At 46.9% G+C, this 15649-nt stretch overlaps 5 protein-coding genes across 5 annotated transcripts; 3 read left to right on the plus strand and 2 right to left on the minus strand.

Moving 5' to 3' along the window:
* Window positions 1–76: 76 nt before the first annotated feature.
* Window positions 77–2779, plus strand: DFJ58DRAFT_728873 (uncharacterized protein; the record flags this gene model as incomplete). Its single annotated transcript, XM_041385658.1, has 5 exons — window positions 77–676; window positions 1240–1777; window positions 1827–1987; window positions 2039–2189; window positions 2481–2779. The coding sequence occupies 5 exons, from the start codon at window positions 77–79 to the stop codon at window positions 2777–2779; spliced, it is 1749 nt and encodes a 582-aa protein (XP_041243042.1).
* Window positions 2780–3234: 455 nt separating this feature from the next.
* Window positions 3235–4899, plus strand: DFJ58DRAFT_728874 (uncharacterized protein; the record flags this gene model as incomplete). Its single annotated transcript, XM_041385659.1, has 7 exons — window positions 3235–3326; window positions 3377–3473; window positions 3543–3577; window positions 3625–3712; window positions 3758–4265; window positions 4313–4476; window positions 4528–4899. The coding sequence occupies 7 exons, from the start codon at window positions 3235–3237 to the stop codon at window positions 4897–4899; spliced, it is 1356 nt and encodes a 451-aa protein (XP_041243043.1).
* A 2738-nt stretch (window positions 4900–7637) lies between these two features.
* On the plus strand, window positions 7638–8589 carry DFJ58DRAFT_728877 (uncharacterized protein; the record flags this gene model as incomplete). Its single annotated transcript, XM_041385660.1, has 4 exons — window positions 7638–7774; window positions 7909–7939; window positions 8046–8351; window positions 8404–8589. 4 exons carry the CDS (start codon window positions 7638–7640, stop codon window positions 8587–8589), a joined length of 660 nt encoding a protein of 219 aa, XP_041243044.1.
* Window positions 8590–10091: 1502 nt separating this feature from the next.
* On the minus strand, window positions 10092–12090 carry DFJ58DRAFT_842137 (uncharacterized protein; the record flags this gene model as incomplete). Its single annotated transcript, XM_041392793.1, has 6 exons — window positions 10092–10486; window positions 10533–10783; window positions 11111–11249; window positions 11303–11479; window positions 11602–11924; window positions 11975–12090. The coding sequence occupies 6 exons, from the start codon at window positions 12088–12090 to the stop codon at window positions 10092–10094; spliced, it is 1401 nt and encodes a 466-aa protein (XP_041243045.1).
* A 1886-nt stretch (window positions 12091–13976) lies between these two features.
* Window positions 13977–14717, minus strand: DFJ58DRAFT_728881 (uncharacterized protein; the record flags this gene model as incomplete). Its single annotated transcript, XM_041385661.1, has 3 exons — window positions 13977–14174; window positions 14225–14598; window positions 14654–14717. 3 exons carry the CDS (start codon window positions 14715–14717, stop codon window positions 13977–13979), a joined length of 636 nt encoding a protein of 211 aa, XP_041243046.1.
* Window positions 14718–15649: the final 932 nt, after the last annotated feature.

Raw genomic sequence — 15649 nt, forward strand, 5'->3', positions numbered from 1 at the left:
AAATCACCCATGTTATTGTAGTTGCTAGTAGGAATAGAATGGTATTCATTGTTGCTCGAGTCCATACTATCATACTATGGCATATCACAGCAAAACCGTCAATTATGGGATTAAGATGGCATTGCTGATGTCGGCTCCCTACATTAGCAATGTCCATACCATGGACAAACTGACAGATCGTGAGCTCAATCGCTTGATCGTCGAAGAAGAAGAGCCACCAGATAATGTTGATGAGCCTTTTAGTTTCATGTTGGCGCAGATTTTTCGGTCATTTACGGTCAAACTCCCTGATGTGACAGAGCTGAGGGTCCCTTTACATAAAATTCGCTACTGTGATCACAGACTCCACAGCAAATTTGCCCTCACAGATGAACAAGACCTGGTTCCGCTGTTCGATGAAGATGAGCAGCAGTGGAACTGGGCACTTCCAATGTTGCATCTCGACGAGCCTTGCATTGACCAGATTGAAGAAACTATTGGAGAAGGACCAGAGGGAAATGAGAATGAGATGTCTGGGAGTGGGGTCAATGACAGCTTACTGGAGGGTCCGTTGGTTGCCTTGGAGGCTCGGAAACATCCATTTGAGGAAATCTTTGCGTTGTTTTTCAATACCTGTATCTGGTGCTCTGTCCTTACAGCAGCCAAAGGTCATGGAGGCAAATCAGACCGTGGCACTGTACATGGAGTTCAGCCAATGCCACACGTCCTGTGAAGGACAAGGAAATTCACCGCAAGCCCAACCTTGCATTGTTGGATGACGTGACAGCTCGATGGGACACGATCAAAGTTGTTTGCGAGCTAACATCGCAACCGTACTCACCTCAAAGCACTATCGGTAAAACCATCGATAGCAAGGCATATCTTCTCTTGAGGTGTCAGCCTTGGAGGCGATTTGTTCTACTGCTATCCCTTACCAACGGGTACCGTGACCTGCGAGTGCACATGTACGATCACTCAGGCGGTGTTGTAATGCCTTGTGTCAATATTGTCAGCAATCCAAACATTTACCTTCACATCTTATCCTGCCTTGTCTTCGGCAATCTTGAGGCCATTGGATACAATCCTTCGATCCTCATCTTTACGAAGACGCTTCGGCCTGCCCAGCTCGAAAATACATCAATCTTGTCTCAGCCCGACAACAAACAGATTACCTGCTTCAGATCAAGCACGGGAATCCTTAGTTGAATCCCCGGTGGATGAGGCTATCCAAGTTGGCAGTGCTGCCCCCCCCCCCCCCAGACCGGGAGCGCCCCCACAACACTTAATGCACCAGCAAGTGCCTCCACAAGCAAGGCTACATTGACTGCCGACCCCCCCGAGACAGAAATCCCCACAGATCCTCTTCGTACACATCCCCCACAGCCAATCGGAAAGATATTAGTTAACGATCACACATATGACATCCTCGAACTCATCTTTTCTAGCCAGGGGCTTGTTGGGCACGGCATGGTCTGTTATTTGGCCAGGAGGCACAATGAAGAGTATATAATAAAGGACTGTTGGGTCCTTGGGGACAAAGACATCGCCTTGAATGAGGTAGCGATGCTTCAGGCGATGCAAGGGGTCCGTGGTGTTCCTCAATTAATTGAATATTGGCTTGTTGAGACAAAGCCTCAAGAGGTTGACGAAACAATGAGTTATCGTGGCAAGATTTGGAAGAGTATCCAAGGTACTTCACGCACACATGTTCGTTTGGTCTTGAAGCCCCGTGCGCGACCTCTACACATGTTCCGGACAAAAGTAGAGTTGGTCAGTGCGATTCGGGACATCATTAGAAGTAAAGTGTAGTTTCTGCTTACTTTTCTTTCCACTGACTCGTTTTCTAGTTCAACAGATAGCTGTTGAAGAATGTGGAATTCTCCACCGAGACTGCAGTCTCAACAACACCATGATTGAGGACGACGGCGATGGATCCCATGGAACATTGATCGATTGGGAGTTCACTGTACATATTCTTGAAGGCCAAAAATATGCTATCGGGGGGACAGTCAGTACAAATTTACCTATGTATACTCAATATGCTGACATTGACTATTAGGGTACATTACCTTTCATGTCCCGATTGCTCTTGTTCCAGCTCTCTGAAGCTGTTGGCAGCACGGCGATGTCTCAAAATAGCTGGAAACACACCTCACACTCCCGTGCAAAGTGCCTCCTCTTATTATGCACGGCTATCAGGATGATCTCGAGTCAGTTTTTTTACGTCTTCGTTTGGATATGTATTGGGTACAGGGGTCCGCTTAGCGTGAAGCATGTTCTTGAGAAGTGATCAGAAGGGCAATGGCTACTGCATTTGTGGTCCGCCAACTCATTCAAGGAGGGCGGGTAACGAGAAGACCTCATTTTTTTTTCCATCCGCATGCGGATAAACTCAGCCAACAATTCCACCCTTACTTCCATGACCTACTCCCACTCGCACTCGATTGGTACAAATTAATTAGGGGAAAAGGACCATCGCAGTGTGCTGACATTTAAAGAAGTCATTGATCTTTTGACTAAGCACCTCGACATCCTTCCAAAGGATGAGCCTTCCCCGGAGCTTTTATTCGCACGAAAGGTCATTGATGCACTCCCTGGTGGACTCACTGGACTCCCTGACGCACTCCCTGGTGGAAAAAGAAAGGTGGCATCCGAAGCAGCTGATAGAAATGTACCTTTACCAGTCATGGAACGTGACATGGCATTAGGGGGTCGAGTTCTTTGGACGGATGGAAGCCGTTCCCCAGCCCAAGCAGATGAGAACTACCTAGATGTCTATTATACCTACAATTATATCTGAGCTCGCCCCGAGGTCGGACTTATTATTGACTCCTATTATGAGCGGCATATAGGAGTTAGCCGAGCGCAGTTTTCCCAGGCAGACCAAGTCACTTCAAAACACCAACTACATTATGCATGCTATCAAACCTTCCCTTGTCACTCACATCCTTGACGATGAAAGGAGGTCCCGGACAGGTCTAAAATTTATGTCTACTTCATAGCAGCTGCTTGTTTTGGCCCGGACCAACATTCAAACTTCGCCTAAATACCTTTCACTTTTTGCATCCCCATTTGCCATGTCAGAAGAGCCTTGCTGCATGACTTATGACTCAGTTCACAGGCTCGGATCACCTCATGCACGACATTATTCTAGCAGGTGGTGATTTTTAGTCATGTTTGAAGTGGTTTTAGACTACTTAAAGGTGAGTATTTGGGAACTGTCAGTTTGGTGTCTCATCCCTCCAATTCTCAGTCATGCCTGGTAGCCCTAGTAAGAAAAAGAGAACAAAGCACAAAGCTCTGGACTCTGATCTCAAGGTACTCAACGGGCAAGCAGGCTCGGAAAAGTGATCGCGAGCTCACACCAAGGCATCGTTGCCATTGAATAACGACGCAGACGAGTCTCAGCATCGCCTGTTTGGGTCGTCCAGGTGCAGGGAAAGGAGGGTAGGGGCGCTCAGCTGGAAAAAATAGGTGCTATCTTGGATGCTCCAGTGCGGACGAGTCAACCGAAGGGACCACATCTCTTAATGCAGATTTTCCCGTGAATCCTCTTGCTCCAGAGCTACCTTGCAAGGGTTGTGGAAGTCACTCCAAAGTATTCCCTCCCAACGATTCAAGACACAATGCTAATCAGACACACAGATTAAGCAGCCCCCTCCTCCTTACACCACTTCAGGGACATTGGATTCAAACACCTGTGGCTCCCAGACCACGGCCAAAGAAAATTAAGGTGAGTTTTTAATTTGCAAGCACTCATGTATTAATTATTATTAAGAAAACTGTCGCTCCTTTTTCGAGCCTTGAGGCCTTGAACAACCAGCCCACTTTTGTTCAACGCGAAGTTGGCGGACAGTATGGATTTTGTCCACCCATCGTTCCTCCTGGAACAGAACCGGATCTTCAAGCACTCAACAACTCATTCGTGGCTGCAGCCAAGGCTGCCAAGGAGCAATGTACTCCGTCTGCATCTCACAACTCCCATCTTGCTGCTGACGCCTTCAAATGCCATCTTCCTTCTGCTGCTTCTAGCGATGTTGATTTGTCACAACAGGTACTTTCAAGGCCAGCTATTGTGAACCTGCCGGACGCTCGCTTGTATGAGAATCTGGATCCCACCCTTCGGCCAATCAACCAGAGTGACTCCGGGCTGCAAGGCACAAACTCTGAAGGTTCAGACGCATCCGAGGAGGGGAGTGATGGTGAGGATACATCTGATGGTGACAATGGTGCAGACCAACAGATTGGTTGGGGAGAATCTGGAGGATGCCATAATGCACATCCTGGTACGTGATCAGCTATTTTCGTCTGCGATCACATTGACCAGTGACAGGTTTTTCGGGAGAAGTCCAACCGTCCCAACCTCAGGCTGCAATCGCTCTTCCGACCGACTTCGAATTCCAGCACTCGCGGGATGAAGATGATCAAGCAGCTGGGAGAGCTTTGGCGTCCAGTGATTCTTCAAGTAGTGACGATTCGGCAACGGATGCTCCCCAGGTAAAACTTGTTGGTCTGTTTGAAGTGCGCTCACATATTCATAACTTCTAGCTGGCTGATGTACTGGAACTTCACCATAAGAAAAATTGTCATCCCCGCCTTCCTGATCCTGCCCTTCTGGACCTCCTCTGTGGTGCTGAAATGGCCAATGTGTCAGGTTCAAAGACAAAGGCAACAAAGGCATCCAAGGACCCGGGCGATGGGCCCAAGACCACACAACTAGCCTGGTATAGTCCCTGCTGGAAGCACTTTCTCAAAGGAGCAAAGGGAGAGTGTCATGTCCTGCATGCTCTGGAGAATCCATTCCCGAGACTCATTACTGATTTATCGACCAGCATCACAGAATCACTCTCAGCTTCTCTTGTTGAATGGCTCAAGGATGGTAATCAAGTTGAAGCTGGTATGTTGTCGCCTCCCTTTTGATATTTTATTGACTTGTAGCATCCACCAGATGTATGGCCCGCTCGCAAGCCTGATATGGCAAGACTGGTATGTATCTCTCTTGTCGTGAGCTCACGTCTTATTTATTTTTTAGGCTCTGTTTGGACATCGAATTCAAAAAGAAATTTGCAATGAGAATTCAACTTACGTGTCAGGTGACCTACTCACATGACCTTCGGCATGACCTTCGGCACTATGTGGCGCACATATGATGAATGATAACAGTGATTGTTTGAGGACAACAGTACTAGTGTTGAACGTTGCCCCCCGCCCCCAATCAATATGTACGATTATGAAAACTCAGCGCAGAAATGGCACAGGGAGGAGACCCGTTGACGCTGGCTTACCTTCGTTATGACCTGCATCGTCACGCAAGTTGTATACGTGTATAATCTATTGTTTTTGACTTCGACTCCCCGTATCCCGTACCATACATCAGCCTTGACTGGTGAAGCATGGGTTTATGAACTCACTACAGGGCACCCTGATCGAATCCGCAATAACCTTGGTGTCTCATTAGAAGTCTTTGAGGCACTGATTCAAATTCTCCAACAACATGGTATCTACCGGTCTCGTAATGGCATCTCCGTGGAGGAACAATTGGGCATATTTTTATATGCTTGTGTGATGGGACTTTCGACTCGCCACCTTGGTGAGCGATTCCAGCGTTCCCCTGACACTATTGCCAGGTAGATACTCAGAACGTCGCAATTGATATTTGTCTCACATAGTATTTTGTGTAGGTACTTCAAGCACTTGTTGCTATTTTTCTCAGACGACCCATTCTACTCCTCGCAAGTTCGCCTACCGAATATCGAGACTCCCATTTCCCAAAAAAATTTAAACGACCCCCGTTTCCGCTTTTTGATCAATGCATTGGCACCGTAGACGGCACACATATCCGGATCTTCGCCTCACAAGGCGAACACTCCACCATGCGCAACCGCAAGGGATACTTATCCCAAAACTGTCTATTCGTGTGCGATCACGATTTTTTTTTATCTATTCACTTTGCGGCTGGGACGGTTCTGTCGCTGATGCGACGCTCTGGGAATGATGCGCGCGCACATGACCTTGCGCTTGCCTCCGGGAAAAATACCTACTCGCAGATGCTGGGTTTGGTACATGTGATGCATTGTTGGTGCCATACCGTGGTGTCCGCTATCACTTGAATGAATGGCGTCAGGGCCAATCTCCAGTGAGAACAAAAAGTATCAAAATTTTCTGCTTTTGACATTTGACATTCCAGGCCGCAGACACCACAACAGCTATTTAATCATCAACATGCGTCACTCCGCAACATCATTTAATGCATTTTTGGAGTAATGAAGCGACAATGGTGTATTCTCCAGCTCCCACCCGAGTACAAGATGGACGTGCAAGCGCGCATCCCTGTAGCGCTCTGTGCGCTGCACAATTTCATTCGCAGGTTCGACCCTACCATTTTTGAAGAAGAATATGAAGATATTCTGGGACTTGAGCTTGAGGAAGGTGCGGCTGAGCTGGCTGAACTGAATGAGCTGGGGGATGGACCAGCGAATGCTCAGGAGAGGCGGTGGGCTGATTGTCGCAGGGATGATATTGCTAAGGCCATGTGGGACGATTATGTTGCTGTGCGCGCTGCGCGAGGCAATCAAGCAGGGTAGGATGCAACTGAAATCCTATTGTTACTTTCTATGTAGCATTGGTAAGAGTACAACGGTAATACGAATCAGTCAATGTGCATAGCATGAATTTCACTCAGCCTCTTCTGCACCCAAGCGGACTTCAGCTTATCATTCATGTATAGGTATGCGATGGCCTCGTCTTTGTCCTTCAAGAACAACGGCATCATGTCCAACTTGTCCTCGTCTGATATGTTGGTGGCGGCGCCGAGGACTTCAATAGCGCATGCGAAGTCAGGGGGAGGCGCAGCGACAGGGGGTGCAGGAGCCGGAGCCGGAGGTGGGGGGTGGGGGGTAGAGCAAAATTTTTACTCATTTCATGTACTGAACTGGCGAGCGACATAATTGCCTGCGCTGCCATCCTGCTGCGCTTTGACAGTTGCAGACGGCGGGCGAGAGCGCTTACCGGATGGAATGTCAACATCAGATTCTAGTGCACTGGCCTTGCGCTTGCCCCGGCTGGCACTTGTCAAGGCCGAAGGTGGGCTTGTGGAAGGGAGGCGGGGCGCAGGCGTGGTGGGAGGACCCATGCTAGTAGGAGACAAAGGCAAGTTATGGAGCATGTTGTCAGAGATTTCATTGGTAGCAGCGGATAGTTCATGGAGGTTGAGTTCGTTAGAAGTGCGGGTGCTGGTAAAAGGTGCTGCAGATGACGCAGAGCCTGTCTTCTTTCTCTGGACCCGATGGACATGGATTCCCTTCGTGGCATTGCCGGACGCCAGCAGATCAAAGATTGCGAAGTACGCAAACCCCTTGTTCTGGAATTGTCTGGCGTGAGGGTGAGACTTGAAAAAAAATCAGATTGGCCTGCACATATAGAGGAGGTACTCACCTTGATATACCCTGCCCAAGCGCTAGCTGAACTCTCGTCAACACAAGCCCCCTTATCATCTGTCCACGTAAACCCTGACGATGATCCTCCATATCTGAGCTCTACCGCGGCAAGATAAGCACTCTTGAGTGTACCAAATTTTGTTTTGCAAGCGGCATCAGTTTTTTCTCGCCACCCTTCTGATCCTTGAAACTTCTCTGCAAGTGCATTGGCAGCTTTCGTATATGTCGATTTGGGGTACAGTCATTCCATCTGTGCCCACTTTGTTTTTGATGCAAAAACTCGAGGAGCGCTGCCTCCTCTTCGGACGTCCAACGAGCTGGCTCTTTGCGATTGGAAATCTTGCCTTTCCCCTTAGCTTGTGAACTTGATGTGGTCTCAACTACTCCAGAGTCTACAGAAACTCGAGAGTGAAGAGACACGATAGACAAGTCCGAGTCAGACGTGAGCATCTCTCAAGGATATAGGATATGAGTGGCTAATATCAGAGATAAGAGGCGTGCTGGCATTCCTTGCCAAAGGTCATGTGAGTAGGTCACCTGACATGTAAGTTGAATTCTCATTGTGAATTTCTTTTTGAATTCGATGTCCAAACAGAGCCTTAGTTATACGATGATTTATCAACTTGGCAGTCCGACCTCAAAAAGATCGTCATTGCCATCACTCCTTCTGTATACGGTCTCATCCCGCCGACCGAACTTTCCACCCAAGAGCGCGCTAATTGGATTGAAGAAGCTGCTGCAGACTTGCTGGATAAATCGAAATATTTGCGTGGCAGGAAGGATGAACTTGGGAAGACTAAAAATTTCGCTCACCCTGGACTTCGCAAAGTCATCATTATTTTCATCTACATAGGGTCTTATCGCATCGCTCATAGGCGACCAGACATCTTTTGCAAGCAGGTACCACTAAAGTGCTTAGCTCTCGTCGCTACAGCAGTATTATTTCAATTTTAATATACTACTATGAATGTGCTGACACTTTTTTTAGTTCAACTGTATCCTTGATGGCCTCAGAAAAAACGGCAATGGGAAGACTTACCCCAACTTTTCCTCGAAGGATTACCTGTCCATCTACAAGAGAATGCTGGCACTGCTTGAAGACATCATGAACAACCCTTACCATGGCCTGAAATTGGTGCAGCAGCTTGGTCAATGGGCTGAAGCTGGATGGTAAGGATATACTCAGGCTTCGCATGGTTTTCGACACTGACTATTCATCCAGGGCTGGAGTGCTGCAAGCTCGACGGCACCAACATGACCAAGCACACCCACCTGCAGATAGAACTGGATTAAGGGGAGCCGCTTGTCTATCGGTCGCTAATATTAGTTATCATCGTTTTTCTCTCCGTCATTTAATGTGTCATGTGATTCATTTGGTTCAATATATTGTGATTGTTTTGTGCGCTATTGTACAAGTCTGTGAATGTCTGTACAGCCATATATGGTGATCATCATGCGCTATTGTACAAAGCTCCACATTTTTAAGTTGTCTGTGAACGTCTGTACATACATGTACAGCAACAATTGGAACTTTTGAAGGGATTCTGGGAATCACTGGGGGGATCTGTGAGCATGTGTACAGTGATTCACAAAGTAGGGTGTTGCTACAGTGAGCTGGAAAATAGGAACCAGGCTGTACAACTGGGATGCTGTCCGGCTCTGTACAGTTCTGTACAGAGCCTAGTGATTTACTGATGTATCTCGTGGACATTTTCCACAACAATCTTCAAAAGCTCCTCCCCAACAAAGATGGCAGAAAACTGACGGTATGCTGGACACCAGGGCACATCGATATCCCAGGAAATGAGAGAGCAGACAAGGGTGCAAAAAGAGCTGCAAAAAGAGATGCATCAGAAGGAAGACGACTCCCATACTCCCTCCAAACGATATCAGCAACTCCCATCACGCTACCCATCAGCAAGTCAACCACTCTACAAAATTTCAGGGCAAAAATCAAAAGAGAAGCAGCAAAAGTCCTACGCGATTCCCCCAGATACACCACCCTGCACACCATAGACCCTTCCACACCCTCGAAACATTTTGCAGACATCATAGATGACTTCCCACGTCGCCACAGTTCACTCCTCTTCCAGCTCAGATCAGGCCACGCTCCCCTCAACAAGCATCTCCACCGAATCGCAAAGTCAGAATCACCAACGTGCTCCCAATGCAAAGAAGGAAACGAATTGGTACATCACTTCCTCTTTAACTGCCCAGCATACACCAGACAACACAACATTCTCAGAATGGAACTGGGCACAAAGGCTCACCATGTGAAACACATCCTCAATGAGACCGAATGCCTCAAACCGTTATTCAAGCACCTGCTGGTGTCATTCTGATGTATTAAAACTGACCTTATCACAGAAACTGTGATACATAAACTCAATGGTGTGTCGCTGGTACTACAGCCTAGTGACCACTGCCAATGATACATCATATCCCACTCAGCATGATGTATCACTTCCAAGTTCCTGTTGATACATCATATCCCTCTCGGCTTCCCACTTGGCTTGATGTATCACATCCGAGTTCTCGTGTAATACATCACATCCGAAATCCCATAGACCTTGTAATACATCACATCCCACATCACATCCCACCGGCAATGATACATCAGCGCTCAGCATTATCACATTGACAATGATACATATGATACATTAGGTCAGTGATACATCAGACGTCAGTGTCATCTTTGTCATCTGCAGGTGAGCCCTCTTCGTTGTCTGCAGGTGGGCCCTCTATGGTCAGTAATACATCAGCCGTCTCTGCAGTGTCATCTTCGTCGTCTGGAAGGAGCTGAGACTGTACAATTGAGGGAACAGCTACCCAAAGCTCTTGAACGTGCTTAACCATTGTGAGCCGTATATGAGCTTGCCATGCTGCATATGCAAGACCCCCTTCCTGATGAGCAGGTTTCGCAAAGACGACTGTGGTTCCACGATCTTTCCACCATTTTGCCTGCCACTTAAAAAACTCAATGACCCTTCGCATTTCCTCGAGGAGCAGTAATACTTCTTCGGACCACCGTCCTTTGCATGCACGTGCTTTGCACCATTTAATCCGTAGACCTGGAACACAGTGAGATAATGTCAGATCGCAATATAGGTCATGTACAATCTTGCAGGCCTGCGTCGTCATTATCCAAGGCACCTGGCGCCTTCCAGATCCACGATATGTCTCTCGTGCCCTCCGACTGACCAGGTCCGATATCACCTAATGTACGCAGGTCCGCAACATGCAGAACCCGCAATTTCCCCTCCCAGGCGATCTTACCCAGAATTGGACTGAGAATAATCAGCGCAGCATGAGCCATGTCGTATTTGAGCTTGCTTGCTGTTTTTCTCATATCTGCAACGTCTAACATGCTGCGAGCACGGGTCGATGCTCATTGTCCATGAATGTGAGTCCGTTTGAATGCCTTGAGATGAGATGAGAGGCGAATGCTCTGGTGCACTTCATTTAAGGCATCGTGTGCTTGAGCGAAGCGGAGGTCCCATTCGAGCTCTTGCAGCTTGCAGTCGCAGGAATATTCTGTACCTAGCGAGGAAGGGAGCCAGATGCATTACTTTGGGTGCAAATCTTGGCTTTCTGAATTTCAGTGGCATGAACTCCAAGTGTAGTGGCATCCGCGCATAGACGACACCTAAAGCAGACATAAGCTTATGAGAGGGTCTCGCGAATTGTGGACTGACTGTTGGTCTTCTAGATCTAAGCCAGTAGAAATAAGTATGGACGGTGATACCTCATCATGTAGAGATACATTTATGCCAGCTTGTAAGTCGTGAGCCTCGTTCTCGGCCAGTTGAAGTCGAACGGTTGTTTGTGTCATTGCTTGAGCGAGAATCAGAACAAGGACATGTAGAAGTACAGATACATTCACTCACGTGCTATGCGGCTCTCAAATGGGTTGGGCTGCGAACTATCATCTTCCCAAGCCTCAACTTCAGATTTCCATGCATTCAGGGACACATCATCTATCATGCTCTGCAGCTCTGCTAGCTCGTCACCGTGAATCTTGGCACTCCTCACAGATTCCTTCAGTTCACGTAGTAGAACATGACCTGTTGCATTTTTAACACATACTAGCAGTAGCAGCGGTAAAAGAAACTTACCAAATGTTGTCACTTTTTCCAGTTCCAATCGCCAAAATTATTGTCCAGGGTGTCGCAACGAGCCCCAGGACCCATCTCCTTAGTGCTGGTAGCCACCCTGTTCACATTCGCCCAACCTCTCTCTGGTGCCTCTCCATCTGTGTGACCGACACCCTTAGAGTAATTGAACGAAAAGTTTGTCTGGCAGGCGGGGATGTGTGCGTTGATGTGGAACTTCGGCACGAAAAATCGCACTGTCTTGTTCTTGCAGTCGAACTGTAGCCTATCAGGCATTGAGGCCAAGCATGCCCATAACTTTTTGTGCCATTGGCAGGCTATATCATAAGACAAATTAAGGACAGCTGCGCCACTGCCAACGATGACAGAAAATACGAGATAATCCATATTTATGTATCTGTGTGAAAAGTCAGACTGGCGAGTCAATGAATCAAGTCCGATACTTACTTCTCCCCCTTTTGGAGATTGCCTACTCCACTTGCAAGCTTCATCTCGTGGCGAGCACAATCTACGGTCCCTACACCAGTCGCAGTGAGGCCTCTTGAAGACTTCGTGTCCGCCATATTGACTGCATTATGACTAACGCATGTGCTTCACTGAAAGAATATTGAGCACAATGACATCATTATGGTGATATCGAACCTCTTGTGGCAGTGTGACTCACTCAGCCAGGTAAGATTTATAGTGTTTTTCTTCTACAAAATAAGATGTCCCATTATTGAGGCTGGGGTCACGCTTGTCACTCGACACTGCTTTCCGTTTCAAACGAAAATTAGCATCAATCAAGAGAAAAAGTGCGTACAGTGGCTCAAAAAGTGTCTCAATGTTTGTGGCTTTTCATGTAATTGCTTTCTTATGAGTCAGGAAATGAAAATATGACTGAGCCATAGGGAGGGGTGTAAAAGCTCTGCTTCTTCGATTTAATTCCGTTCCCTACAGCGTGGGAAGCTGATGTCATCAAGTGAAGATATGGTCATTTTAATATGGTGACTCATTGAGACACTTTTTTGACTTTGTATTTTACCAATGTTATTGTATGATTCTAGTACTTTGTGTTACCCCCCCTTGGCTTTAATAACTGCTGCTACCCTCCTAGGCATACTTTCTATCAATTTCTGATACTCCTCCTTAGTAATCTTTCTCCACTCTACTACAACTCTCTCCCATAGTTCAAATAGCCCCTTTGGAGGATCTTGATAGGCAGCAAGTAGTCTTTTGAGTAATTCCCAAAGATGTTCAATGGGATTGAGGTCTGGAGACTGTGCTGGCCATGATAGAACATTGATATTATGGTCTTCAAACCATTTTGTAGCCAGTATTGAGGTGTGCTTTGGATCATTGTCCTGCTGGAAGATGATGTCCTCTTCATCAATACCTGACTCCTCCATGCTTCTAAGCAGACACTCCTCTAGAATGGAGACATACTGCTCTGCATTCATCCTCCCCTCCACCTCACACAGAATTCCCACTCCATTCCATCCCATGCAGCCTCACACCATCAAGTTTCCTCCTCCAAACTTGAGTGTGCCTTTCACTTCTCTGTCTCCTAGTGGATCACCTGCCTTTTTCCACACATATTCCTGACCATCTGACCAAATAACTCTTTTCCAGTCCTCAACTGTCCAGTGTTGGTGCTTCAGAGCAAAGGCTAGTCTCTTCTTCCTATGAGTTGGTGAAAGAAGAGGTTTCTTCTTCTTGGTTACAGCTTTCAGGTTGGCTGCCTTGAGAGTGTTTCTGACTGTTTGGGTGGAGACAGTGGAGGGGATGATGGAGTTGATGAATTTGGTGGCTTGAACAGCATTTGAAGCTTCTCCAGATAGAATACAGTGAACAATAGCCCTCTTATCATGGGGAGTGAGCTTGGAAGGACGGCCCATATTGATATTTTCTTTATTTGGATTAGATTTCTTGATGACCCTAGCAATAGTAGCCCTGCTTAAACCAGTTTTGGAAGCAATCTGCCTAGTAGATAGACTAGAGAAGCTAAGAACAAGGATATTATCCTATTAAGTAGAGGAGATAGACTTCATAAGGATTATGGAGAATTTCATGCTCTAGCTTGCACTTATACAGATGTCAGATATTAAAGTCAGACCATATTATTGACATGACACCATTTTTTTAGATATTTAGTCATAACATTTTGTCTAGGTGACCTGATTTTGCTAAATTTTTATAAAGTCAAAAAAGTGTCTCAATGAGTCACCAAATTAAAATAACCATATCTTCACTTGATGACATCAGCTTCCACGCTGTAGGGAACGGAATTAAAGCGAAGAAACAGAGCTTTTCTACCCCTCCCTATGGCTTAGTCATATTCCCATGTCCTGACTCACAAGAAAGCAATTACATGAAAAGCCACAAACATTGAGACACTTTTTTGAGCCACTGTATACCCATCTGCAGTGAGTAGTAGTTAGTAGTGGGAAAATGTGTGAAGAAACAGATATTACTTTGACCTGGGCTCCGCCTTCTCCCATCCCTCCGGAAGGTTTATCCCTGGTTGCAGGCACGCAGGACAAAGGACGACGCAGTCACCTTCTTGTGTAGTACCGATGCCATTGGGGTGGTGTCCCCTCCCTGAGCATTTGAGAAGTTTCAGGTTCCACCACTCCCACACCATGCGAAGGAACGCGGAATAACGATCCTACCATGCTGGGGTAAGTTACACCTCATGGATATTGCAGTCATACATACCTTGATTGGTGTAATCCCGGTATTATCTGTGCGGTGGGCAAGACTATGGTAAAATTCATAAGGTGAAACTTTAGATTCAAATGAGAGTAGATGAAAAAACTCCATAACAGCAAATGTAGTGGCTGTTTGAGGTTTGGAGGACGTGGCAGGGAACCAGCGAGCACGGAGGAGTTGGATGTGATGGATCTGCACCGTCTCGCAGCCACAGAAATCGAGGCCGATTTCATGGATCTCGTGGGCATCAACAACGGTAAAGTCATCCCCATTCGCCCTCTGTTTGTTCAAACAGACCTCGCCAGGGTTGTGACCAAGTTGAATGTGGAGACCAAGGGACTTGAGTGAGACACGCTTGAAGAAGTCTTGTGTCCATTCCTCTATTCGATGCAGTGGGTTGCATCTATGGCATTCAACCACGCAGCTCTGACAAACCATCTCTATCCCAAAACAGTCCCTGCACCTGTAAATTGGCAGGTCCTCGCCTCCGCAACAACATAGAGAGTGGGCTGCTTCGTTTCCATGACCTTCTAGCTGAATCATTTCGTCTAGATATGTTGAACGCTCTGTAAGCCACAATAACAATGGATTGTCCTAAGAGATATTATTATGAGTTGACAAACATCAACGCAAAAAAAATATACCCCTGGAGTCCGTTTCTTTTTAGATTTTTGAGAGGATGGTAGCTGGTCTGCCGATGGCAGCTCAAGCTGTGCTGTCTGGTCTATGTTGAGACTGGGAAGAGGCTTGTCCCAAAGGCTTGTGAAGTTGGGGGGCTCATTCTCATCAGACAAGAGTTCGGGCAATGAACGAGATACTGGAGATGAAGAAATGAATTGGGTGGATTGACGGATGACCCCACCATCTCGAATTCCATAGACACGATGTCATTGGTACTCAGTCTCCTCCTCCTGTACATCCACATATCACACGAGCTTTGGATGCTTGCTTGGTCGGGGCATTGAATGTTAGCATGCAAAGAGAAGGGGACGGGCATCTTACCAGGCACTAACACCAGGCATGATCATTCCAATGGAAACCTAAAGCTGCAACCAGTTTACCATTAAAGGGCATTGCCGAAGCTTCCAGGAGCTTGTACTAGTAAAAATTCAACAAATGTGAGTACACTTCCAAATATGCCGATGCAGCCGATGCACATTGATAGTATCAACCATCAGATGCCACAAGTGCTCTGGTCATCTGAGCAGAAAGTTGTTGGTTGGTTGAGTGTACCGATCAAGCATTCCAATGAGGTCACGTGCACTACACCACATGAAACATTTCATCTCTCAAGTGCAACTTGATGCAGTCATGTCACCAACCAGTGACCACCACCACCACGACCGAGAGCACAACCTGGGCAGACTACCTCTTCACTCACCTACCGTTTTGATCGCTGGTGAGTGTTTCGACTCATTTTATATATATGCT

This window comes from Suillus subalutaceus, assembly GCF_016647625.1.
Source record: "Suillus subalutaceus strain FC151 chromosome Unknown DFJ58scaffold_65, whole genome shotgun sequence".
Lineage (NCBI taxonomy): Eukaryota > Fungi > Basidiomycota > Agaricomycetes > Boletales > Suillaceae > Suillus > Suillus subalutaceus.